This window comes from Thermobia domestica, chromosome 11 (genome assembly GCF_964235325.1).
Source record: "Thermobia domestica chromosome 11, izTheDome1.hap1.1, whole genome shotgun sequence".
Lineage (NCBI taxonomy): Eukaryota > Metazoa > Arthropoda > Insecta > Zygentoma > Lepismatidae > Thermobia > Thermobia domestica.
In genome coordinates, this window is record NC_137464.1 from 236,395,077 (window position 1) to 236,422,379 (window position 27,303).

The 27,303-nt window shown below is 36.0% G+C and overlaps 1 protein-coding gene across 3 annotated transcripts in view; it reads right to left on the minus strand.

Annotated features, from left to right (window-relative positions):
- Window positions 1-27,303, minus strand: part of Npl4 (nuclear protein localization 4) — a 267,388-nt gene that overhangs the window by 124,671 nt on the left and 115,414 nt on the right. For all 3 annotated transcript variants that reach the window (XM_081731827.1, XM_081731829.1, XM_081731828.1), the window contains exons 6-8: window positions 14,513-14,692; window positions 6,897-7,034; window positions 1,929-2,076 (exon numbers count right to left, since the gene is read on the minus strand). In XM_081731827.1, coding sequence (XP_081587953.1) covers window positions 1,929-2,076; window positions 6,897-7,034; window positions 14,513-14,692 — 466 coding nt within the window. The remainder of the gene's footprint in view (window positions 1-1,928; window positions 2,077-6,896; window positions 7,035-14,512; window positions 14,693-27,303) is intronic.

Here is a 27,303-nt window from a genome sequence, read left to right on the forward strand (position 1 = left end):
ATGGGTTGCGGTTTTCAGTTACGAAAGGAAAAGTAAAATAAAAGAAATCCGCTCACTAATCTTACAAATCCTAATTAACAATGACCACAGAATATTAGTACAAAGTTTTGGCAACTGGCTACAAAACAAAGACAACGTAAATAAATTCGAAGTATAATGATAATTTCCACGAGGGAACCTCTTCTGGTTTTAAGATTAGTAAACAATTCCTTTCATTTTATTTTAACTTTCTTAACCAAAACTCCTGGTATGTTTCATAAACGGAAGTAAATCTTGGGATAGCGAAGCTAACATTAAAACGGTGGGTGAGTACTTATAATTTTTGTAAATGTTAATTTAGGGACAAAACAATTGGAAAAGGGGTACTGAGTGGCCCTACTTCTCAACAAACCATTTACATTCATGCCAATTACCGTGACAACGTTATACCTTACCTATAATATAGAAATGAAAGTTTCTTATGTACCTTGCAAAAAAGTGTTGTACTGTATTTTATTCTTTCTCTCTTTCTCGAAATTTCACTTGCTTTAGAAACTGCAAACTTTAACCGGGGTCAAACCTTATGAAGAATTAAATCGAGAAGTGAATCACATGGTGGATATTTGGTTCCTTCCTCATCAATTTTCTACTGGATAGACTAAAACTAGCTGCACAACTCGTAAAACTTCGTTAACGTACATATTGAATCCTACTATGAATAACAACCAATTCCATATTCAACTTTTGACACATAGTAGCTAATCACTTTGTTTTGTTTATTTATGAAAAATTGCAGATTTCTTTCTTTTTTTTTTCAGTGTGAGAAATTTTTGTGCGCTTTTGAAACTTGCACATCATTGAACACAATTTGTGTTATTTGCTAAGTTGGTGTTATAATTCGAACTCTTGTCTAAAAATCCCTGATCTAGATTTAATTCCAGCTCCCTCATTCTAATAAAGTAAGATTCATACGTCGAACCATTCTATTTGTGACAATGTCTTATGAAACAATAGTACCTTAATAATGATGTGCTTAGAGATGACCAAATATTTAGAAACACCTGAAACCGCGAGATTTTGATCTTTCGAGTCTCTGATATGTTATTTAATTCTTGTAACCATATTTCTTTTTGTCGTTTCAATATAGGTTAAGTTTAAAACGTGCACAAAAGAATTTCATACTGAAACAAAAAGTTTTCAGCAATTTTTCATAAATGGATACACCAGAGTGGCTGGCTACTATGAATCAAAAGTTGAATGTAGAATTCGTTCTTATTCTTAATAAGATTGAAAATGTACATTTTATATGTACACTCCTGTCTAAAATTATTGTCGCATGTCTATAAATATGTTGTTGTTGGAATATAATTTGATAACGAATTCGCCCGGTATTTCTTATAATGTTAGTATGTTAATAATCGACAAAGACATGTATGTGGCAAATTTCATGTCAAAAGAGAAGTAAATAAGAACAAGAAGACGAAAATAAAACTGTCTTGTCGATTTAGCAACATTTTCTTTTACTCATTCTAATATTCGTATTTATAATTCTTTTCCTATGAAATTTACCACAAATATACATTTCTCGATTATACACATAGTATCACTATTAAAACTGCCCTGCAAAATTATTATCAAATTATATTCTTACAAGAAGATAGTTATAGATATACGACAATCATTTTGGACATGAGTGTACATTAACAAAGTTTTGCACTTATTTTTCGAAGTTTATCCAGTACAATATTGACGGAAAAGACTAAACAGCCACTATGTGATTCACTTCTCGATTTAATACTCCATAAGATGTGACCCCCGATGAAACTTGAAGTTCCTAAAGCAAGTAAAATACTGGAAGACGGAAAGAATAAAATACAACACTTTTGCGCAAGGTTCGTATTTATATCACATAGCTTACGTAAACAATATGAACGTATTATATAACTCACCTGTTACACAGACAGTGACAAACTTTGAGCCGAAATAACCATTTGGTGAGAAGTGACAAGAATTTGGATGTTTATTTTGAAAGTAACCTGCCATTATGCATTCTTCTGCTGACAAAAAATGGCTATCAATATTCCGGAAATGTTTCACCTGGAACAGAAACATACAGCAGACATTATTATTAATATTATTACTTGTTATTAACGTCAAGACAAGCTTTTACACAATTACAAGAATAATTGAAGGGTAAGAGGAAAAAAGAAGGAATGACACAAAACTTCATTTTCGAGAAAGCTGCATTTTAATATTGAAAACCATGTACAAAATGAATAGGGTTGAATTACACAAACAACTACTTAGTAAAATTAAAGGTTAATGTTCATTCGTTTGCCAGAAAGCATAATCAGAACAATACTGCTATTGGCAAAGTGCATATTTATTGTTTTGCAAAGTAAAGTCTGGGACGTTTGCGGAAAGAACAAGGAATGTCCTATGCTATTGTATGTAACGATTAGAAATGCCCACTTCACTGTTGCTGATATGGTAGTGTCTCGTAAAACATTTGGGTTCTAGGGTCACAAAATCGTTTCAAAATATGAAGATAAGTGTACTTAGGTTTTGAAACAGGAAGGAGATTGTTGTAGGCTTGTGTTGAAATCTCAAATTCTACTTTTTCGAGGATGTTGCTGTTAGACAGTGGCGGCCTCCCAGTTTTTGAGTGACAACAATAACTTAAGCAATTATTTATAACTTTTGAAAGTATATAGTAAGCCCATGATATACCTATCATAGTCTGGGGTCTAGTTGCGCACCCCCTTCCCCCAGCTTTTATCTTTTAGATCCGCCTCTGCTGTTAGAACGTCTTATCTTCTTTGAGGTGTTGGGGTTGCTCATCCAAGCGCTGTTGTAAGTACTGTGATGGAAAACCAATCCACGCTTGTCGCTTGATATTTTCATCTCCGTGAATTTTCGTCCGCACTTGAACTCATTGTAAGGATACTTAACTGAATACAGTATTATTACCACAACGTAACCAAACACTTTTCATCGGCACGCAGTAGAAGCGTCTTGAAGAGGGCGCACAAACTATTACTTCAGCAGTGTTAGTCGCCAGATGGCATCATTAGTTAGTTACAACATATTGGACAATCCTTGATAATTTTGCTTCTGCGCGGGACATTCCTTGTTCTTTCAAAGCTGGTCAAATCTTTCGCTCCTTTTTACATGGACATTTCTATATCTACGCATACATTGCATAGGCAGTTTAGTAGTACCAACAGTCACTAACAGATAGGACAAAGTACCTGTTAAAATACACAAATGGACATTCCTTGTTTTTTCCCCTTACCCTTCAATTGTTGAAATTCAATTGTTGTACGATTTTAAATATATTTGTGAATATCTTTGTAATTTCACATTCTTTGTCAATACTTCTGTGTTTAACTGAAAACCATTACTTTGCCTCCTCAAATTAGTAGCAATTTTACTTGCTTATACATTTGTAATGATAAATACTGATCGTGTATTATACCTAGTATAACTTGCCTTTAACTGAGTGAATCAATTAATTTGAGTTTAATGTCTCTTTTCAGCACAAAAACTATGAAAGACCAGTTACAAAGAGTAAAAATGCATGACTGGATTGATAATCAAACTCAGGTCTCCGGTTTACCGTGCCGATGTGTTAACTATTACGTTACTCAATGCGATTCCTGAACAACTATATATTTTATCATTCTCGCAGTCGGTGCTGAGCCACTCAGATCACATGAATTGTACCTCAACTCCTGTTGAACTTGGACAGCCTAGTGTTTGCATTACACCACATTTCTGCTGGTTGAATTATACCAAATGTTCCAGGTAAAATCAGTTCCCCTATTCTGTATGGAAAAGCGCTTTCTAGTAATTATATATCATATACGTATACTTCATAAGACACGGCACTTTTTTTTCCTTTCTTGAAAGGAGACAACTTGAAAAATTTAAGATAAACATTTGAAAGTATGTGGTATGATCTTCCTCATGCTGCCACTAGATGGAGAACGTGCGCAGGTGAGCACGCACGCAACCATGTTCGGTGTTGAGCGACGATGTTCGAGATTAGAGGAGATGTATCACGAGAAATGTGCGTACGTAAAGATAGGATCTCCGCGGTAGAAATGTACGAGATTGTCATAGCAGTGGATGCGCGTGAAATATCCTATCTACTCGTGGCGATGTGAGTAGAGGTCTTCAAGCGGGAAGAGTGTCAACCAATGATGATTTCAGGTCGGCCCGAGGAAAATGATTTCCGGGGCATATCTCTGATCGTTCCTAACAAGGATTACCAATCTGAAATCATCACTAGTGTTAACTACCAATTTGTCTCAAAGTGGACATCCTGTGTCCGTGGACAAAGAAGTACGGGCTATGGTGATCGAAAAGTGTTTAAGTGAGAACAGGAACTGGACAATGGAGGAATTAACCCAGCAAACAGAAATTCCTGTGTCAACAGCGCGTCGTATTGTCAAAAGTGACTTACACATGCAGAAAATTTGTTTAAAATCATCTTCACGGATGAGAAGTTGTTGACAATTAAGCAATCACATGATTATTGAAACGTAGGAATCTGCTCAACGGAAGCTTGTAAGAACGAAATGTATGCACTTACTGATATCGTACATGTTTTGATTTTATGATGCTTTAACATATTTCATACGTAATTACGTACATTTTGTTTGTTGATTGGTTAAGTCTGGGCAGACTTTTAGAATTGATTTAATTTATGTATGTGTCTTTTACGCTTTGTTTCTTACATTGTAGGTTGTTTATTTATTTAGAGTTACTCGTAAAACTTCCTGTGGAAAGCGGGATATAAATTTACCAGTCCATCAGGGGTACTTTCTCTCGCGCTGCGTGGATTTTAAACGCAATGTTCGGAAAGAGGCAGCTGGTGTCGGAGTATATGTAGCCGTGGAATTCTTTACCGTTAGCTTTCTTCTAGTTAGGTGTTGACCTGATGCTGGTCACTATTCAGAGAGAATAACGGATTTCATTCGAGGTTTAAGTGGTGACCTTAGTTTACTTAGAATTTGTCTTAGATAATAGTCAAAATTGAGATGGAACAAATTATTTTTCTCTAACTCTGAGTGATGTCCTGAGTATACTTTTCTTTCAGAGATCATTTCGATAGAAATGACCGTAGATGATATTTAATATATAGACAGAAAATAAGTGATTTCTTTCGAGGTCTGGTGGGAAGCTATCCATTCAACAATTCACACTTTTTATTCATACTATAAATTCGGGAGAAATCGTAATAGGTTTCCGTAAGATATTTCCCAATAGTAATCGGAAGATTAATTACGTCAACATCCAATAGATATAATGATTAAGTACTCGTATGTCTTTAATTCAAAACTTTGTAGAAATGTTTGTTTCACCTTTAACAATTAAAATAACTGAATCTTGTGTTAAAAAGAAAATAATAACTCTTCTCTCTTGCAATTCACGAGTGAAAAGTTCAAAATTGAACAATTGCAAAATTATTAAAACGTAGGATTCTGTAGTGTTCGTCCTTACTGGTATCAGACATTTTAAAAATTTTATAATATTTTAATAATTGTATATTATAATGAATATATATGTACGTAATTATGTATAATTTATTTATTTGTTAGGTGAAGTCTGGCCAGATATCTCGAGTTGTGTACGTATTCATCTATCCATATTCTTTTTATTCATTGGTGACTTTTAACTCCTATATTCCTTAGCTAATAACAATCTCTCAACAGCTCAATTACAAAGAAAGCTAATCTCGTTCACGAAGTAGACAAAGGATATAAATCATACTCTTGTACATTAAATCCGATCTACTTTTACTACCTACTAATTTACTTCTAACTAAACATAAACCACACTGAGGAAGGATATGTGAATGATATATAAAACATGAAATCACGTAACAATATATATATGTGAATGATATATAAAACACGCAATCACGTAACAATATGTAACACAATAACTGTGTCTTCATCACACTTCCACTCCTTCTGGCTACTTGGGAATTCGTCATCTCTCATATACTTCCCGGAGATCAACTTTTAATTACGCTCCGCCCCTTCATTAAAAAATAATACTTGTGTTATTCAATTGCGCGCTTGTCCAATTAAAAATATACGTTTCTGCTGGATACATTCTTGTCCTCTAATTATCCTTGTGGAATAATTGTGGAAGTCTGATGAAGACACAGTTATTGTGTTGAAACTGTTAACGTGATTGTGCGTTTTATATATATATCGTTCACACAGCCTTGCTCAGTGTATTGTTGTGTTTAGTTTGACAATATGAAATCAAAGAGTTTATAGAATATTTTACTTCAACTATAGTTAAAATTAGATGGTAGAAGAAAAAAATGTTCGCTTCATTTGTGAAATACATACCTCTGAATATTCTTTCAATTGAATTAGAACTAATCTTGCAAATGAATGGAACTTCCTAATCTCTCTTAAATTTTGAAACTGTCCAGGGTTTCTACTGATCTGCAGAAATCTATTTCCCTGACTTCTCACTGACTTTACCTGACCTTTGGCAGGAAATTCTCTGACTTTCATGACAGGTGTCGGATGACGTTGACATATAAATAAGGAATAAATAACGGCGAATATTTATATATGAGAATATTTATTCCATACAGACAAATAATAATCAATTGCTCATATGTACATTCCACTTATCACCCATAAAAATCTGAGCAACGTTCCATACTATGATCATTAATGGCTGGCTAAGCTGGAATTGGTGTACAATTAATGTTAGAAAAAATATATTTTATAAAATTTCCCTGATTTTCAGTCTTTTTCCCTGACTTTCCCTGACCTGCACCATTTTCCCTTACTTCCCTGACCAGTAGTAACCCTGTTGTCACACAATTGCATTGAAGATTAGATTTCAACGCTCTCATTACCTAAATATAACTTTCGACTTACCGTTCCTTTCTTGATATCATCTGCAACCAAATCAGTAAAAATCCATCCTACGCGACGTAGACCTAATTGGGAAGCTAGCTGTTCAACTAATTCTTCCTTATCGTCCTTCAACAGCGAAACAGAATCCCGCGTGCTCTCCTGAAACGAATGAGACAAAAGTATTTAATTTTCTTGCTACTCATAGACACACACGATCACATTTTTTAACAAACTCAACAGAATACAGGACTAAAAATATCAATAAAATAAACAGCTTGTAGTTTTAGAGTTAATGTTAGTACGTACCGAGATATTCTAAAGCAGTAGTCGCCAAACTTATTAAGCTTCTGAGCTACGTACTGTTATAAATCCTACTGTGAGCTACCATTTTTTTTTTTTAAAATCTTACATTTGTTTATTGCCTATAAACTTACATTTCTAGTAAATACGTAATCAAACTATCCAAGTTAGCAAATGTCTAATATACACACGAAAAACATAACGTGCACAACTCCATGCGTGTACACAAACTATCCAAGTTAGCAAATGTCAAATATACACACGAAAAACATAACGTGCACAACTCCATGCGTGTACACAAACTATCCAAGTTAGCAAATGTCAAATATATACACGAAAAACAACGTGCACAACTCCATGCGTGTACACAAACTATCCAAGTTAGCAAATGTCTAATATATACACGAAAATCATAACGTGGACAACTCCATGCGTGTACACTAACTATCCAAGTTAGCAAATGTCAAATATATACACGAAAAACATAACATGCTCAACCCCACACGTATATAATCAGCTGTGAGATGAGGCTGACAATAGCAGTTGTGCGGGAGAAACAAGCAGTTGTTGTCGTCAGCGCCCTCTTATTGTTAGCACCAGTTCAGTGGAGGAATCAAGGTTAGACAACCGGAGCGTTAACGCGATCTACCGAAAATGTCTCCGCTAGTTACTAAACTCTGTTCGGCGTAAGCTCTAAACTGCGATAAACAAAGCCACGTGACAATAAATCTTGCCGATTTGCTGCTGGCCTACCGGGGGCTTGTACTCCTCCGCAAAATAGTTCATATGATTTTGATTATTGCTTCTACTATGAATCTCCATATAAAACTACTATATTATTATAAATGACAAAAATATAATACGGATTATCTAATGATCCTGCAATCGAAAAAAGCAACAATTGTTTACCAGCGAAATGCAAATATATTTTTTTAATCTTTCGAGTCTTTTTCTTTCTTTTCTGCTGCTGCTGTAAGTATCTGGACAACAGGAGAAAGTATTGTCAAAATGCACGTGTATAATTTGCTCCTCCCCGTGGGGAGTGGGAGTGATACATCACTAGCCAATCGTATTTGTGACAAGCGGAAGGATACAAATATTTTGTTTATCGGAGTTTAGAGCTTATGCTGAGCAGGGATAGTAGCTCGTGATCGACGGTTTGGTGATCACTGCTTTAAAGACCCAAAGTTGTAATTAGTCCTACCAATATTTCGTTTTTTTAAAAAAAAATCTTTAATTGGACTACTGCTGGTAAGAAATTTCCCGTTGGTTTCTTTGATTTATCACCCCATGTGTTATTATTTTTTTATAGATTAAAAATACGAACTAACAAGCACTGCTATCAAGTGTAATGATGGCACCGGTGATAATTTTGTTATTTTAGGTTCGTTATAGCAAAGAGACACCAGCAATGAACATCTAAGTAACAAGTACACTAGTAAGAACATAATTAGATTTGCGTAAACTAATGATCATACAAATTCCTGCTGATTGTGCAACAAGTCGTTATATCCAAAAACAACTAGACACGCTAGTAAGTTTTCATTGTGGCTTTACAGAGGACGTTAAACCTTGAGATTTGTTTGATCATTTAGAATTTAGCGCCCTTTTTCAGTACTGAGGCTATGTGAGACGTGGATCCACAGTTTAAGGTAGAACTCAATCCACCATACTGAGTTCGAATTTCAAGACTCTTCGACGGGAAAACAACGCGGGAACTCGTGCGCTAGCTACTAGACCAGTGGGAAGAGCTTAAACCTTCACAACTAGCTCTTGTGTATATGACTTTTTTTTTTTTTTTTTAACGTTTTGTTATTATAATATCCCAGTCTTTGTCTAAATTCCCTTTCTCCGCTTTCAATTTCTTATTTATTTATTTTTGTTCGTATTTAGTAAGCTCAAATACACTTAGTAACTAACGACGAAAATATGAACGTCTCGAATGCAATGCTTTGAAGAGATTCAATAATCCTTGTTAGGGGTTTGAGATACAGTCTCAGAATCTGTTATTTGTTATAGATATTAAAAGGCTGAATTTGTTATGAAATTATGTATTCATCGTGCTCAGCCGGCTTTTCTTCTTTCTATTTCAAATAAGAAAGACAGAAAGACATGTCTTTCATTTCCATTCCATTTCATTTCCGTCAGTCAGGACCGTAAATTTTTTATGAGACTGTGTCAAATGTTAAAATATCTTTTGCAATGCTAATAATTAAACACAAAATATCGTCTAAACACTGTTTCTCCACTTTATTACGTATTACCTTCTAAATCAATATTACAAGGAATATTATCATCACGAATTCTTTCAAGAGCAATTATCACATTATTCTGCTATATTCGATTAGCTTCTAGAATCGTTTTATTTAACTTTCTTTCTTTCTTTTCTTTTTGCTCTTTCTTCTGGTTAGAAATACACCAGGAGTTGGCAACCACTTCTTGTCAGAGAGTACCAACCGTAAATTTTTTTATGAGACTGTGTCAAATGTTAAAATATCTTTTGCAATGCTAATAATTAAACACAAAATATCGTCTAAACACTGTTTCTCCACTTCATTACGTATTACCTTCTAAATCAATATTACAAGGAATATTATCATCACGAATTCTTTCAAGAGCAATTATCACATTATTCTGCTATATTCGATTAGCTTCTAGAATCGTTTTATTTAACTTTCTTTCTTTCTTTTCTTTTTGCTCTTTCTTCTGGTTAGAAATACACCAGGAGTTGGCAACCACTTCTTGTCAGAGAGTACCAACAGACTGACTACTTCCCTTCAGAGCTACAAAATCGCTTAAGACTTAAATTACCACTAGATTGGATAAAATACTACTCTTCCTTAATAAATTTGTTCCTTTTTACGAATATTTTCTTGGTTCTTCCCACTGATCTAACACGTGTCTTTGATGGCTAGCGTGCGCATCTTTAGTGCGCTAGGATCTAGATTTGATTCCTGCTAGAAGGGCACTGAATGCATTATGGTAGTTCGGGGTCAACCTTAAACTGTAACTCCACATCTCATAAAGCTCAGCGAAAAGAGCGGATAAACCAACCAACCAAGAACAAACAAACAAACAAATCTTTTTTGATATTCTTATATTTTTCTCCTATTTTCAATCATAGTGACACGGGCTCCAAGGAAAAACCGAAAGCCAAATTATGCAACGCCTCTATAGAACATTCTAACCAAACGCTCAGTAATTCTAATTATCTTTCTACTTACAAGTTTATACAATTCTGTGGGAGACCCGGGTTCTATTCCCTGTGAACTTTGTGGTGGACAAACACCGTGTGAGTGGGTTTTTTAGGGGTTCTCCCGTTTCCTCTCACTTTCTTCATTCCACCATTTCATTCATTACTCATCATCACCGTCTCCTTTACCCTAACCGGCATAATCGTGGGACGTAAAACTCAAAAATTTCATTTCATTTTTCCGGGTTCTATTCCCGGCGGAAGCTTATGTGGTTCGGATTCCACGTTAATCAGTAGGTCCACGTCTCACATAGCCTCGTTGCTGAACGGCACGTTAATTCAATTCAATTCAATTCCTAAATACTACTTGCACTTCCGAACTTTCGACTCTTCCCTGGAATCCTGTTTATAAAGAAAAATAAAAACATCAGGAAGAAATACTAGGGTAGAGCAGTGCTGGAAACACTTTGTCAAAACCGAAGATCACATTTTTGACGTGTGATCCTTGGTTTTGTCAGTGTTTCCAGTACTGCTTTGCCTTAGAATTTTACCTGATGTTTTTATTTTTCTTTCTTCTGTTTTTACCCTGCAAGTGCAAGCAGTATTCAGAAATTGAATAAACAAACAGGTAAGTAAAATGGTATCTACAGGAACTGAAATCAAAACTAAGTATTACTCTTATTTGTACAGCTTACCAACACACAGCGAAAATATTCAACAAAAATCAGTACAAGGGAGTAATGCTGCGAAATAATCTTATAGGACCATCAACTTTTCAATTCAATGCTCTAGAACAGCGTTTCCCAACCGGTGTGCCGCGGCACACTGGTGTGCCGCGAATGGGCCGCTGGTGTGCCGCGAGAAAATCGAAACAAATTATTAATTCTATACGAACCAAATTGCAAGACAGGGGAAAATGTATATTTATATTTCACATTACTATGAACCTCTACTATAAATCTACAATTTTAAATTTCATACTGTGTTACTTTTCTGTACATTTTTAATGTTGAAAAACGTATTTATCATTGTCATGACCATTATTACTTCTTTATTGTTGCAGACTATTTCGTAACTTGAAATTTTAACATATCATTCAATAAATTCAACAAAGCAAGCATGCATACAAATTACCTACATTTGTGTTTTAAAAGTATAGGAGATTTGTTTCTTTGTTCGTTATTTAGTGATCTTCCCTTTTAGTTAGAGGTTAGATACAGTTTTCGAAAGAGAAAGTGGATTTTTAAAAACCCCAGTCCTATATTTCATTGCTATTGTTTTCTATTTTAAAATTAGAATGAAAAATAAGTATAATGATTTAGCACGGGAGAAAATCAGTGATCGAGCTTTCTTCTCTGTAAGAAGGAAATTAGTAATCACATTAAAATACCACGGTAATTATATATATATATATATATATATATATATATATATATATATATATATATATATATATATAATATGGGTGTGCCGCGAGAATTCAAGTTACACCTGTAGTGTGCCGCAAGTTGAAAAAGGTTGGGAAACGCTGCTCTAGAAGATCATTCTGTGACTTCTAGTATTTGAATCAGTAATCTATACATATATAAAAATGAAAATGACTATGGTTATAACTTAATAATTCTTGAACCACCCGACCGATATCGATTAAATTTTCAACACACAGATGAGGGAGTGTTTTTATCATTTCACTTTGGTAGTGCAACTTAGGGGAGGGGATATATAAAAATGATCGAAAATGACCGATATCAGTGTCGAATCCATAGTTTCCGGGGTCGCTGAGATGAACAGTGACACTTCCGATACCGTTTAAATCCAAATTCAGCCCCGCAAATTGTGGAAGAGGAAGAGTGAGATATAAAAATAATCGACAATGACCGATATTAGTGTCGAATTCATAGTTTTCACGTCGCTCAGATGAACAGCGATACTTCCGATATTATTCAAATCCAAATTCAGCCCTCATTAGTACTCCTAAAGGGGGATGGTGACATGTAAAAATAATTGAAAATGACTAATATTAGTGTCAAATTCATAGTTTTTCGGGTCCCTAAGTTAATTGGTGACAGTTTTGGTGCACTTTATGTCCAAAATGAAATGTATTCTGCCCATGCAAAGAACGGGTATTCTGCTAGTACCGATATAACTTTTATATTATTACGTTAACGGGCATTTAGTGCATTATCAATTACCTCAGGTACTCTATTACTTGTGGACGAATACACGTTGATGGTAAATTTTCGCCATGCAGATAATAGCACTTCAAAGAACGAAAAACGTAGAACGCACGATAAAAGGAAAAATAGTACATGAAAATACGGGGAATAGTCTTAATTCAATTAAAATATATCCATAATGCTAATCCACTTAGCTTTTACAGATAGCTTTTACACTTAGATATACAGTTAGATGAATAAATACTTGTGTCTGTGTGTAGCCAAAATCTTAACTTGAAAGTTCTAGCTTAAACCTGAATTCCAAATATACGACGAACATGTTGCAGTCAACTTAACTTCATATAGTACATAGAAAAGAATCGTACATAACTGCACGTCTTTTTCATCCTTTCTAAGAATTAATACATAGAGGTTAAAAAAAAAAAAAAAAGGTTCATTCTGCTCTTTACCTATTCCATCTTTCTTGACAATATGATGAGCCGAACTATGAAACACTAAATTTGTAATTGTATTTAGTTCTGGAAGGTTTCTGTGCACAGTCATTACATATAATCATGTATTACACGCCTATGTATCTTTTTTCTTTTAATACTACATTTATTTTTTTTCTTTTAATTGTCCTGATACAGCCATCTTTTGTATAACAAAAATATGACGTAAAAGTGTATATTCTATGGACAATGGAGCATCTACTACAGATGATACTATAAACGATCATTTCGCTTACATAAAACTGTTACCTGAAAATTCCCTGCATTTTCTAAGTTTTCGGCTCTTCTCTGCAGCCTTGTTCACGAAGGATAAAAATGGAAGTATAAAAACATCAGGAAATAAAGGAACGGACTTACAGAGGTAGAGTAGTGCAAAAATATTATTTATAGATTGCTGCCAGTCACAAGTCAAATGGTAGTGCAGTGCGCTGTGAACTGGTGTGAGATCAAGTTGTATGTACTTTTGATCAGAACAGAAACCGGTCATCTTATGTTACTGTTTATAAAAATGAAGTTTTACATTCCACGATTATGCTGGCTAGGCTAAAGGAGACGATGATAAGAAATGAATAAAATGGTGGAATGGAGAAAGTGAGAGGAAACGGAAGAATCCCGAGAAAACACACGCAACTTTGGTTGTCCACCACAAAGCTCACTTGGCGCGAGCTGGAATCGATGCATGCACCAGAGATGAACGCTCTACCATTGAGCCACCGCGACCGCTATGTTACTGTTTATCTTACAAGCCCAATATTAGATATATTTTTTGATTACTATGTCCCATTCCTTACTTAACCAACCCTCACCAATGTTAAAGTTGATTTTATTTTTTTAAAAGAAAATTAAACATCTTTTCAAAAACAAAAGTCCTCCTATTTCATTCCTGGCTCCAAATAGAATTCTTGATTCCAGAATATTACGTTGTGTTCCTGCCTAAGCGAAAGAACATATTACAACTTGAATCCACTCTTCACAGTATATTTCTCTACCATTGGAAGTGTGGCCGATAACAAATGACAAAGTTTTTCTGCTTTATCCGGCGAATTCGTTCTTTATTTCCATACTGTTTCCGTTAGTTTTACTCCTATTTTTAGCCTCTATGAACAACAATTCAGGGGAGCAAAATGTTTGGACGTGCAAGAAAAATATCAAGAACCAGAATTTCCAGTAAGTGAAATGATTCTTAATTTTCTTAGCGTACTGACATATTGTACAAATTAATATATAGTTACTAGCTCGAAAATCCATTTCACACTGAAACAGTAGCAACAATGGGAAGGAAAAGTTGAAAAAAAATAAGGCCAGGATCTATATATTAAAGGTCCTATTTCAGCATTAGACTACTGAGACTGGCAAACACTCTACAATAAAAGTTAAGATTCAAACGAGATACATCTAATTGCAAAGCTAAAATCCTAACTATTCATCTACGCTTGCTTTGAATTAGCTATTTTGTTCACTGTTCCAATTTCTCACCTGCGGAGGTTCATATATAGCAGCTACGGTAGCTCTAATTCCCAAAGGCACATCACTATGAACCTCATACTTTCCATACAGAAAGCCTATGCGTTGATGACCTGTGCTTCTCCAGTAATTGAGAAATCTTTCCACTAGATGCGGGTTCTCAAACATCACATTATCTACATGACGATAGACCTACAACAAGCAAGAACAATACATAAATGTAACAAAAGCACGATATACCAAAATAACATTCAACAGTTGATTCAAAAGCAAGAAACAAGATTTACTTCTTAATGTTCTTTTTATTAGATATATACAGTGGCGTAACAAATTTATTTCGGGGGGAAGGCTTGAGCCCAAGTCACCCCCCCTAAATACGTCACTGGATACGTCACTTTTCAGCTGTTATCCCTCAATAAATTTAAGCAAATAAATAGCCACATGAAGTTAATAACTCTTTAAATTTTACGTCTCTCGATTGTGTCCTTTAGACTAAAGGAGACGGACGATTAATAAAGTAAAGAATTAGGAAATAATTGGGGAACTACTGTGTGATAAAACGGGAGAATCTGAAAAAAAAAACAAAACACAAATATGCTCTTGTTAACCATAAATTCACATAAGCTGGAATTGAATCAGGGATATCTAGCATCACAGGTGAGCGCTCTACTACTGAGCCACCGTCCTCCGTCGCACAATTAAACTGGACCGAGGTACTTTTAAACATGCACTTCATATGGATATGAATTTTGATATGTCACTTGAAAACTAAATACGGTCAGTTTTAACATTAACCTATTAGCATTTCTGTCATTGCAATGCTTACAATTGCTTTGATGAAAGTAACAAGTTGGCTCCACTGATATTTTATACTTTTCCTATTTTCAAAGCTGACTGGCATCGAAAGTGGAAAATACTTATTTGAGTGTGTGTATAAAACAAAGCCCTACCTTTATAAACTACTATAAAAAAATGTCTTTTGCGTTTTGCACACTGTTCCGAAGATATCACGTAATTTTCCTTTGCCTTGTAAGGATCAAAACCTACTTCTGATTGGACAAGCTACAGCAACACACCAATCATAAGCTTTCTTTCTATGGAGCAGACATTTGAACTGTCAATACTGTTTTCCTAAAGACCTCGTCACCGACGGATCGTCTACAAAGGGGAATGCAGCTAATTTGAAAAAGTTAAGCATCACGATATTAATTAGTTAAGCATCACAATAATGTAGTACGGCAAAAAGATATTGTAAAAAAAAGTAGTTACATAGGAGTCTAAAGTCGACGCATTTAATTCATACCTGTTACCGGGGGCCAACTCGTAAAGGACCGCAGTGAGGAAGTATTGACAGTCAGCATCTGGATTAGTGTTGTCATGTAGTTAATTAAAAAAAAGTCATAAAAACATAGCGCGCATTATATCTATTAAAGAGACATTACACTATAAAATAGTAATATATATATATATATATATATATAATATTAATAATCTTAATAATTAATTAAAAAGCGGTCGTAAGTTGTATTTAATAGAACAACAACTTTATTCTTTTGTACTATATACATGTAATTTTTGAGTAAAGTCTAACTACTAAGATAAAAAAAAAGTAAAAGAAAGATAATTTTACCTAAGCTAAAAAAATAAGGTATCTTTTTAATGATACACAGGGGTAAAAGTAGATCTGAAAAAAGTAGGGGGACGGTAAGTAGCCGCCTAACTTTGCCCATTGTAATTTTTTAGGAACTGGGGGGACGCCGTACATACTTTTGGGATGTGGGAGGACGGCATTCCCCCGCACTTTTATCCCTGATGATACATATACTGTTATATAAATTACTTTGACCAAATTGTAGCTAAGTACAAACCCAGTGCAAAAAATTAAGTCGTGTTACGCGTTTTCTAATGAAAATAGTGGGCTGTCACTCGTACTAAAAAGTTGTTATATTAGTTATTAATAGCCACGACATGACCAAACACCGTTGCTACCAATCATTATTAAAATCTTCTTCCAAGTTTGAATAATGATTTGGAATGCATGTTATATCATTGTGGTATGAGAGATAACTGGGGGAATCACATCAAGCTTTTGTCTTGTCCTCTCAAACTAACGATAGCACAATCCAGAACTTTATTTTACTATTATTAGCATGTGTTTATAGTTTTAGAAAAGGGTATGACAACATTATTCCACTCTACTACCTTATTACATGCATCTTGATTCCAGGTTGCTTTTTGGTGAACCGAACCACCACCCTTCTACTTATCTAACTAGGGGAAACGAAGGTTAGTTTCAATTGAGGTTAAAAATATAAAGACTTAACGATTAAACCTGTCAATACCTAGATTATAATTTTAAGATCTCATTGTAGTTTGTTCGTGTTTAAGCAGCGGTAGCGAATAAACCTAGAACCAGGACACTTAAAAAAAAATATTTACATAGTTTCGAATATGATCCTTTGTGACGTGTTACATTTCGAAGCTGAGCCCTATTTAACTGTATACGAAACTCATAGAAGGAAATTCTTTCTTCCAAAATAAATAAATAAATACGAACATTCTTGACCCTTCTCGTTGGTCTTGCGCTAGCGCGTTCTTCAGTGCACGTGGTTACGGGCTCGATTCCCATGCGGTGAGCACTGAACATATCGTGATGATTTGAATTACAGCTTAAACTGTAGATTTCATATAGTTTGGCGCTGGAAACGATGCTACATTCAAAACAAGTGCACAAACAAATAAAATAAATAAATAAACTAAAATATATAGGAACACTCCTAATAACATATAAAGAGTGAAAAAGTGATTGACTGGACCGGGACTCCAATTCAGATCTCAGGCATACCGTGCCGATCCGTTAACCACTACGCCACCCAATCCGCTTCCCGGAACAGCTAAACACCCTCTCACTTCTGTAGTTGGTGCTCTGCACTCAGACCACATGGCTTGTACTACTGCCTAGCTGGTATGTTTGGATAATCTAGTGTCCACATATTGAGAACACCTTTTGATAGTTGTGATTTCATATATTAATAAAAGGGGGAAACAAATCAATCACTTTTTAATTCTTTGTATGTTATTGAATTCGCACCTACAGAGGATCTGGTGTGTAAGAATAACTTTACATCGTATGTTTGCTCCTTTTATTAATATATAAATACTCCTCTTATCTATAAATCTGAAATTCTTTAACCCATCCTTATTACGAGGAACAAGTATTTTAACTTTAATTAATTATAATACGTGTTTCTTCCACATGATTACCAGTTAAAATAAAGTTTTTTCAAACTTGTATCTAAATACCTTTTGAAGCAGATATCTAGCTAAATCGCTTCCTCATACCTTAAAATAACAGACTCACCCTTTTAATGGAAATAGTTAAAATAAATTATTTATTATTTTTAAATAATTTAGATAATTAGACAATTTAGACAAATACAACTCTTAGATAAAATTAATCGTTAGTTTTTTATTTGTTTAATCAAATTAGTACTATTTGATTCTTCACACAACGTGCTCTACATTTAGTCCATTGTTTAGTTGTGTAAACATGATGGCCAACAGCCTGTAACCATTTTAGAGATATAATGAAGGCAATGGTTACGCTTCCCTGTAATCAGCCCAATCCTTTTGAGTTAAATAAATACGCGCATACATATATCAGCTTTAAATTTTATATAAATGTATAATCTAATGTAGTCTTCACTTACGTTACGTTCATTTAGGTTTCAAAAGCTCCACAGAAATTACGTTTTTCGGAGATATTCTATATATATACCTCTCAGAAAAGAATGGTAGGGTTTCGTAAGGCTGATGTGCAGGAGTGATGGCATTTGGGTGATTGAATGATACGCCGTTTTGTTTGGCAATCAAAATAATTTATTCAATGCGAAAACAATTGTAGTGGTATCAGAATCTACTATACTGTCACAAAAGACATGGTAAAGTGCGTTTGCGTGTCACTATAAACAGGTCATGTTGGAACTGTTTGTTTTCCTACAATCGAAGCATAGAAACACCTAATGTTAAAATTATCTTCAGCACGATGAAATATCCTCCTCACTTTGCTCATACTGTTTCACGGCTTTGAAAATTCGTTTTGGAGATCAATGGATCGGGCGTCAAGGACCCACTCTTTGGCCTCCAAGAAGCCCTGACTTCACACCATGGATTATAGCATGTGGGTTTTAGCGAAGGGAATGCGGCGTAGGATCGACACTGCGTAGCATCGAAACTGCGTACGATCGAAAAATTCAGCTCAAAACCTGTTTCGATCCTACGCAGTTTCGATCGTACGCAGTTTCGATCCTACGCAGTTTCGACGCTACGCAGTTTCGACCGTACGCAGTTTCGATCCTACGCAGTTGCCCTGAAATGATTTAAGTTTTAATCATGCGCTCAAAAAATATATTTTTTTCTCCCTCTTTAATTTGTTTAACCTGTGCAGCTATAAATTAGGGTTATATTCATGGACTCCACACGACCTAAACTGCGTAGGATCGAAACTGCGTACGGTCGAAACTGCGTAGCGTCGAAACTGCGTAGGATCGAAACTGCGTAGGATCGAAACTGCGTACGGTCGAAACTGCGTACGATCGAAACTGCGTACGGTCGAAACTGCGTAGCGTCGAAACTGCGTAGGATCGAAACTGCGTAGGATCCACACTGCAGGTAGGATGGACAAGTTACAGGCGTACGGATTGAGAATCAATTATGATTTATAATGATGACTATGTCAGAAGTGTAATACTAACTTTGAAACAGCTTCGACGGAATATAATGTAAAATAGTTATGTAATATGAAGAATTTAAAGTAATGAATATGATGTATGATGAATATTGAAGGATAATAATAATAATAATGTTTAACGAATATTTCGATTGTAAAGATATTATTTCTAAAGGCTGTCAGAAAGTTAGAGAAACAAAAGTCAGATAAAGATTCATATGCTGTTCTGTGTGTACTTGTCTGCGTAATATGAATGAAAATTTATATGATTTTATGTACAGCTTAACGACCTAATCACCAGTTATTCATATGTATGTCAACAACGTTACAATATTGTACTTCGCTTTGGGAGTTTCTCATTTGTACACTGAACCTCAAATCGATTTATAATTGGAACACGTACCCGTGGGAGTAGGAGCATTTCAATGTATTCCGTTACATTTCACAAAAGTATTTTTAACCGTAAAAGATTCGAAATTAAACTACTATTCAAATAGAGAATAAAATTACGAAAGTTTACAATTATTACTGGAAATCAATGCTGTCATCCATTTTGAACATTTTAAAAGAACATAGTTTCTAATGTATTGAAATTTCATTTCTTATGAATAGTTTGAAACGTTGTAAATAGTTGTAAAGAACCTGCAGAAAATTCATCAAAATCCTCCTACAATGGGGAAGCCGTGTTAGACATGGAGTTAGTGGATGCAGATGGTGGCATTGGAAAATTCCGGGTCTCCCGAGCACAGTGGTGATATCAGAAACTGGGCCCCAGCCAATAGGCTCCAGAAAAATGGGGTCCCGAAGTTTTGGGCGCGGGTTCTTTCTATACGCCTATTAAACATGGAATTGTATGTGGGTGGTGAAGTTGGAAATGTTCGAGTCGTCTGAGCACAGTGTTAACGTCAGAAATTGGGCCCTTGTCTCAAAGGTCCAAAAATGGTGTCCCGAAATTTTGAGCTTGGCTTCATTATATTTTTCTTTTAAGCATGGAGTTATTGGATACATATTGTGGTGTTGGAAAGCTCCGGAACCTGAGACTCCAGAAATGAGATCCCAAAAGTTTGGGTTCAGGTCTCTTTTATTTGCCTATTTAACATGGTGTTGTATTATAGTGTTAGCGTTTGAAAGGTCGGGGTCGATTAACGAAAGCGGTAATGTCAGAAATTTGGCCCTGGCCACGAAGCTCCAGAAAATGTGGTTTCGAAATGTTGGGCTCGAGTCCACTCTATTTCTCGTTTAAGCATGGAGTTGTTGCATACAGATGGTGACGTTGGAAAGATCCGATTCCCCTCAGCACAGTGGTGGTCAGGAACCGGGCCCCCACCATGGGGTCCCAGAAATGGAGTCCCAATGTTTTGGGCATGAGCCCCTTCTATACGCCTATTAAACATGAATTGTTGTACGAAGGTGAAAAACTTGTATCTTCCTTAAAAAAAAAAAAAAAAAAAAAACTTGTATCTTCCTTATAATTATTAGATAATAATCTCAGCTCCTAAACACGTATAAAAGATACCGAAGTTATATTTCAGCAAAAAACAATTACCATAAAACATCTCTTTGCATGTGTAATGACTGAAATGTATTATACTTTTCTTCCCTCCCAAATAAATAAATAAATAAATAAATAAACGATTACAGTCGATAAGCGTAAATCTGGCAGAACCTATTTTCCGAAATCTAAAACAAATCACGCAGATTGTTTATTGCTTGTTCGAGATTGTCCACATTACATTTTCGGTCGCGATTGTCCACATCGCAATTTCGGTTTTTCATTGTATGTAAGTAGCTATACCATAACAGAAATTCCCGCTACGAACAAATTACACGTTAGGTATACGCTTATGTGTCTCGTCTCGAGGGCTTCTTGGCCGCAGTGGCTTAGTGGCAGAGGGTTCACACATGATGCGGGGCCCTGGTTCTATACCAACTTGCGCAAAGTGGGGTTTGTGGTGAACAAACACCGTGTGTGAGGGTTTTCTCGGAGTTTCCCTTTCCCACAACTCTTTCATTTCACCATTCCATTTATTCTCATCATCTGTGTCTCCTTTAGTCTACTCAGGATGACAGTCGGACATAAAACTTAAAGATTGCATTTTCATTTTCACATTTGGAGACCCTGTATCTGTGTTCGTTGAGTGCCCCAAACGCTAAATAATAATGGGTTGGAAGGCCCATGAAGTTTAGTACCTGGTACACCCATTATCTCAACTTGCCCAAAAAGTTAAGGGCTCACGTTAAGTTAACGCCCCAAAACTTTGGTTTTCACACCTTATTAACTATATTGGCCCAAAAGATGAAATTTGTTAGCCCATCGATCTTTATCTCGACTAGCCCAGAAAGTTGGGAGGCTCTGGTGAAGTTAGCCCCCAAATTTTCGGCGCCTATATCACATTAACTATGGGAGAACGAAAGCTGAAATTGGGTAGCCTATCCAGCCCGTAGACAGTACTATGTAGGCCATTCATTCTCTGGACCAGCCCAGAAACTTGGGGGGGGGGGGGGAATCACGTTAAATGAGAGCCCGAAATCTTTGGCGCGCATATCTCATTAACCCTTTCGGGACAAAATCGATTTTGGGGTTTTTGGTAGACTTTCAGTTAATGATTTATTACCCAAACACTGTTAGCCCGATTGATATCGTTTACGTCTTGTATTTTAGAAGAGGGACATGGCTATTTTTTGGTGTAAGTTAGATTGCAGTGTTGCTAACGGGAGGGATTATTGAAAAAATGTAGGAGTGAATTTTTTTTTTTTTAAAATCCCTAGCCGAATTTCATGATTTTTTCTAGCTGGCAACACTGCAATCTAGCTGGCAACACATGGGTTCAAGTCACCTAAAAAGAATTTTCTGGTATGTTGACAAGGTACAGTAAAAACCTGAAGTCGCTGGCTGCCATACAAAGAGAGAAAGAAAAAAACTCTCTCATAATACACATGAAATTTTGGCACTTCTTACGCGTCAGAAGCAAAAATCAGCGTACATGGAGGTTCACCGGTTTCCCTAATTATCCAATCGTGCTCCTCTATGGTGCGTTTTGTAGGCCAAGAATGATTCCAGACAGTTGTACGTTGGTTTGAATATAGCCAAGGACACTGAAATAATAGGGGGGAAAGGTTAAATTTCCCAAATTTTTCACAAACAATTACAATTAACATTTTCTGTAGCTGGCAACATTGCTACCAGTCAGAAGCAAACAATTTTAAAGTAATCTTTGGCCCACCAATAATATATTCAGCTAGTATCATGATGATATCTCTCAAATTAAGCATGTAATTTTAAAAAATATATCATTTTTCCTAGAAAGTCACTATTATCCTTAAAATTATGTAATATGGTATACTATAAGACCGGAATTGTAGTGTCCCCAATTATCCAAGTGAAACTTTTTATAGTGCGTTGTGTAAGTCAAAGATGAGGCTTCCAGAATCTGGTGTGTTCGTTCCAATGTAGCCAATAGAAGAGAAGGAAATAAGAGGCAAATTTTAGAAGGGAAAAAAGTGAATTTTTTACCAAAAAAAGTCTGGAAATAAATAGTTCTATGGCTGGAAATACTGCTAAGAGACAGATGCAACTATCTTAAAATAAACCTTAGCCCACCACTAATATATCCTGAAAGTATCATGTCGATATTGAATAAACGAAGCTAGTAATTAAAAATTAATAGATTATGGTAAATATAAAAGTGAGAAAAATCAAGGATTAGAACCTTAATACGAAAATGAAATGAAATGAAATCTTTGAGTTTCACGTCCTACGGTTATGCCGGTTAGGCTAAAGTAGACGCTGATGATGAGAAATGAATGAAATGGTGGAATGAAAAAAGTGGAAGGAAACGGGAGAACCCCGATAAAACCCACGCACACGATGTTTAGAACCTAAATACAAATTTATGGTGCGCCTCCTAATTACGCAATTGCAACGATCTGTGCCCAAGTTTGTTCAGTGAGGACCGATGTTTGACTGACGTAGTTCACTTGCGCTCGGACGTATAGGTACGGAATTATAAACATAAACTTCGAAAATTGACAAATCTGAAATTAATTTATCTTCGCATTGAATTTGGACCCCTCCTCCGAAGTAAATTCATGCGTAGGGTACGTACCACCATACTACGATTTTTAATTTCAGTAAAAATCCCTTTGTTTTCTTGCCTCCAGGATAACTATATACTCTGCCAGTTAATATGTTCTAAACATTTGGAGTGATGTATCGTCATATGTATAGATTAACCTCTTGCACACAGAGAATGTTTCTTTTCCAAGATTTAAATAAAACTGAAATGTTTTCCATTTCCATACAGAATTCAATTCACCTAAGATGTCCAAAGTTTGTGCGCTCACCTGCTCAGACAATTCCTTCCTCCACCAACGGTTGTGCTCGATGTGGCGACCACGAGCCTTGACTATCGCCCTGCAACGCAATTGCCACTGAATCATTGCGTGTAGAAGGTGTGTAGGGGAATTGTAGACCACACCGCTTGACAAGCTTTCCAAAGCCCTCTATGGTAGTGGGACGCCTTTGTGTGAGTCCTTGTTTCAGAAGGCCAAAGGTGCAGAAATCCATTGGCTACGCATCTGGTGACTCCATAAGTTTGAGCGAGAAGGGTATAACAGACACATCAGTCTCCGTGGCCATACGCCAATAGTATGCGATAGAACTGCGAACATTATGACTGGATGCTTTGACCTTGTGGATCCACACCTTCTGGGTGACCCTGCCGTACAACTGTGGGATGTGAGTTCTGTATAAGGGTTCCATGATGTTCGTTTGAAAGTAGTCTGCATTTACCTTGCCCTCGAAATTCACACGATGCATTGGCAACTTCCCACTGGCGCAGAAACCTGCCACCATCATGAAGCAATTCGAAAACTTCTCGCGACATTCACGGACGGACTCGCCGCGGCTCTTCGCATCATGTGTGAATAAAAAATGGCCCTGGGCTTATTGGTGTCATCAAGGTAGATCCAGGCTTCATCCAGAGTGACAACCCACTACCATTTGTCATCTGAGAGGTACTGTTCATGCAACTTTCTTGAATCTCTCTTGAATGTACCTTGGTGATAACTTATGGCCCATCGCCTTATGTCGTTTTTTTTATTTGCAAATTGTCCTTTGTGTATCAACACATTGTGCTCTGAGACTTCCTGCATGAGATGGCACGTTCGCTTTGGGTGGGTGGGTTCTTCTTCACAACTGCTGCCCTGATGTTTCTCACAACGCGTGGTTTCCTGGCTGGACTCCTTTCTTCACTCTCACGACTTGATCTTGACATTTAGGGCTGGTGCTTTTACAGCGCTATTACCCTTCCTACTGCACGCTTGATGATGTTGTTGCTGCTTGCCGCACACATTTTCACAATCACTGACTCATTGCATTTTGCATCGGGAAGTGCACATATGTTACCTTCGCAATAAGGTGTCACTTTAACAGAAATACTAGCTGCTCACCACAACAACTTCCACAGCGGTGTACGTGACTCACTACTGGATTTACGGGCTACTGACTTCTGGTTCCTTCTCCTACGCTGTGCTCGTTATCAGCTCTGTAAACCACCTTGGGTGAACTGACCTGTAGTATATGAAGGACTCAATGGGAGGGGTTACAATCCCCCCTCTTCGGTACGCCACTGCCTAGGTATATGACATATTTAAACGGGATGTGTTGAGTAATAGAAAAGATATTTTCGCAAACTCTCTCTAGTGCATTTTATATTTACAAATTGTGGTTAGGTCATTATTAGGTAAGTAAATGTAGGCTCAGAAATATGTCTCCATCATGAGACATAACAACATGGAACGAAACTTTATTCGGCAGGCCTGTACACGGCATTGAACCAGAAAACAGAAAGTCAGCACCAATATCGAATTGTAATATTTAAACTAAACACATGTGAGCATTGACATTCATTTATGAAATACTAGCTGAAATGCCCGGTGTGCACAGGGAAATATAGTTATAGGAAGGTCTCAAGGTAAACTTGAACTTAATTTCTCCTTCCTGAAATACTTTATTTTTGACAAAGTTTAAACCACTTCCCATTGAACCCCGCCCTAGGATCCGCACCCAATAAAATTAAATATAGGCCTACTACAGTCTTTTCCAGACTATTATGCCCTTGATGAATTTACCTAGAAGGAACTTATATATTAAGTTTAATCTTCCTAACATAAGTGTCTCGACAGATATTCTCCCGAGTTCGATCTCCGGTGGGGTAGATCCACGTCTTACATAGAGTCGCTGCTGAAAGAGACAGTATTCTATACATCACCCCACCTCGTAAGATATTATAATTTTTCATTACTTCTTACCCCCTTTTCCGTTTTTAACCTTTTCCTTCCCCTCTTTCTCCCCTCCCCGCAAGATGCGCACCAAAAATTCTATATAGTCTACGTTTTCTTCCAGACTACGATATCTTTAATAAAGTTAGTAGAAAGGAGCTTATATATCAAGTTTCATTAACGCCTTAACCTTTGACCTTGAATATCTCAAAATACCCCCTCTTCAATTTATTAAAAAAAACATTTTATAAGTCCAATATAGTAGCACCGACATGACAAATATAAAGATGGCACACCAGGGGCATCGTACAAAAAATATTTATCCACATCGCTGTATCACCGAAAATCACGAAAAAAGCACTTTAATGCATCTTAAGTACCATTTACTCTTATAAGCTTGAAAATTAATTTTACTAACAAGGTATGTATCTGGACTCGGACGGAGGAATCTAAATGAAACCATGTAGGTTATATAAATTATTGGACACAAAAACCGTGGGGTCAGCCATTCCCATGTAAAAGTCTGTTTGTCGACAGGCGGCATCTTTGTGTTCGGATATGGGGTGAACTATTCATCTTGATACTCCTTTACAACTTTTAAGCGAATAGATATATAATGCTGGGATTTTGCACATACAAATATCAGCAGGGTGACATTTTCTGGCATACTCTTCAATACCACCAAATTAACAGTGTTGCCAACCCATCACAAAGTTATTTTTTTTTATGGCTCTACGTCAGGTTATTATAAATTTCAAATCTACATTCAAAGCAAAAACTAACCAAACCAAACTTGTTGTTCATTGTTGCAAACCGAGGACGCTACAGCATCACCAATATTCAGGAACGCGAAAATTTTGGAGGCCTCTACAATACTAATAACTGAAGTAAGACGGACGGAACAGTTGCAAGGAATTGAAAATTGCATTTCCAAGGACTATTTCGAAAAAAAAATAGTGCTTAGATACGTACCATGTCTAATTACGTAGATTCTTTTTAAAGGTTGTGAGGATCATAATACTGTTTACGGCAATTTGATAATTCAAACCGTTCTGGAGGTATAATAATTATTGTTAAAGTTACCAATATTTCCTAAAATAACGTAGTCCTAGTTGCGATAAATTTTGAAAATGACATTTTTCTTCCCGATCAAAATGTAATGTTGAAAAGCCTGTCAATAATTTTCAAAATGTACAAAATATTCCTGTCACACACAAATTCCACATAAAAGTTGTGCAATTCATATTTCCTTTTCTCAATTTAAAAAAGCATTACATTCACCACATTAATAAAATATTGTTCACGAAACCAGTCAATTAAAAAAATAATAAAATTTACAATATAATTAACCATATTTGCAGTGTAAAAAAACATATTTACAATATTTACCATAGCCAATTACATTCGGCATCATTGCTCATAATTAGGGATGCGCACGAGACGAGTCGAGACAGGATTTTCCTTACAATATTCGAGTCGAGACACGGATCTTCTAATAGAGAAATATACATTTTTCGAGTCGAGACATCACTTTTACAGCACATTTTCGAGTCGAGACAGCCACAAATCTTGTCTCGTGCGCCTCCCTACTCATAATTCAAATACGTATTAAAGTAAAATAAATTGAAATGTCCCTTAAATTTTTTAAAAATCCACATAAAATATACATTCACTAACATAATGAAAATGGCATTTTAACATTTCAATCGTAGACTTCAAAGCAGCAAAAGCAATTTTCTTTTGGGTGAATTTAGGCACCCCAAGTTTTGTAAACACGTTTCTTGCAACATAT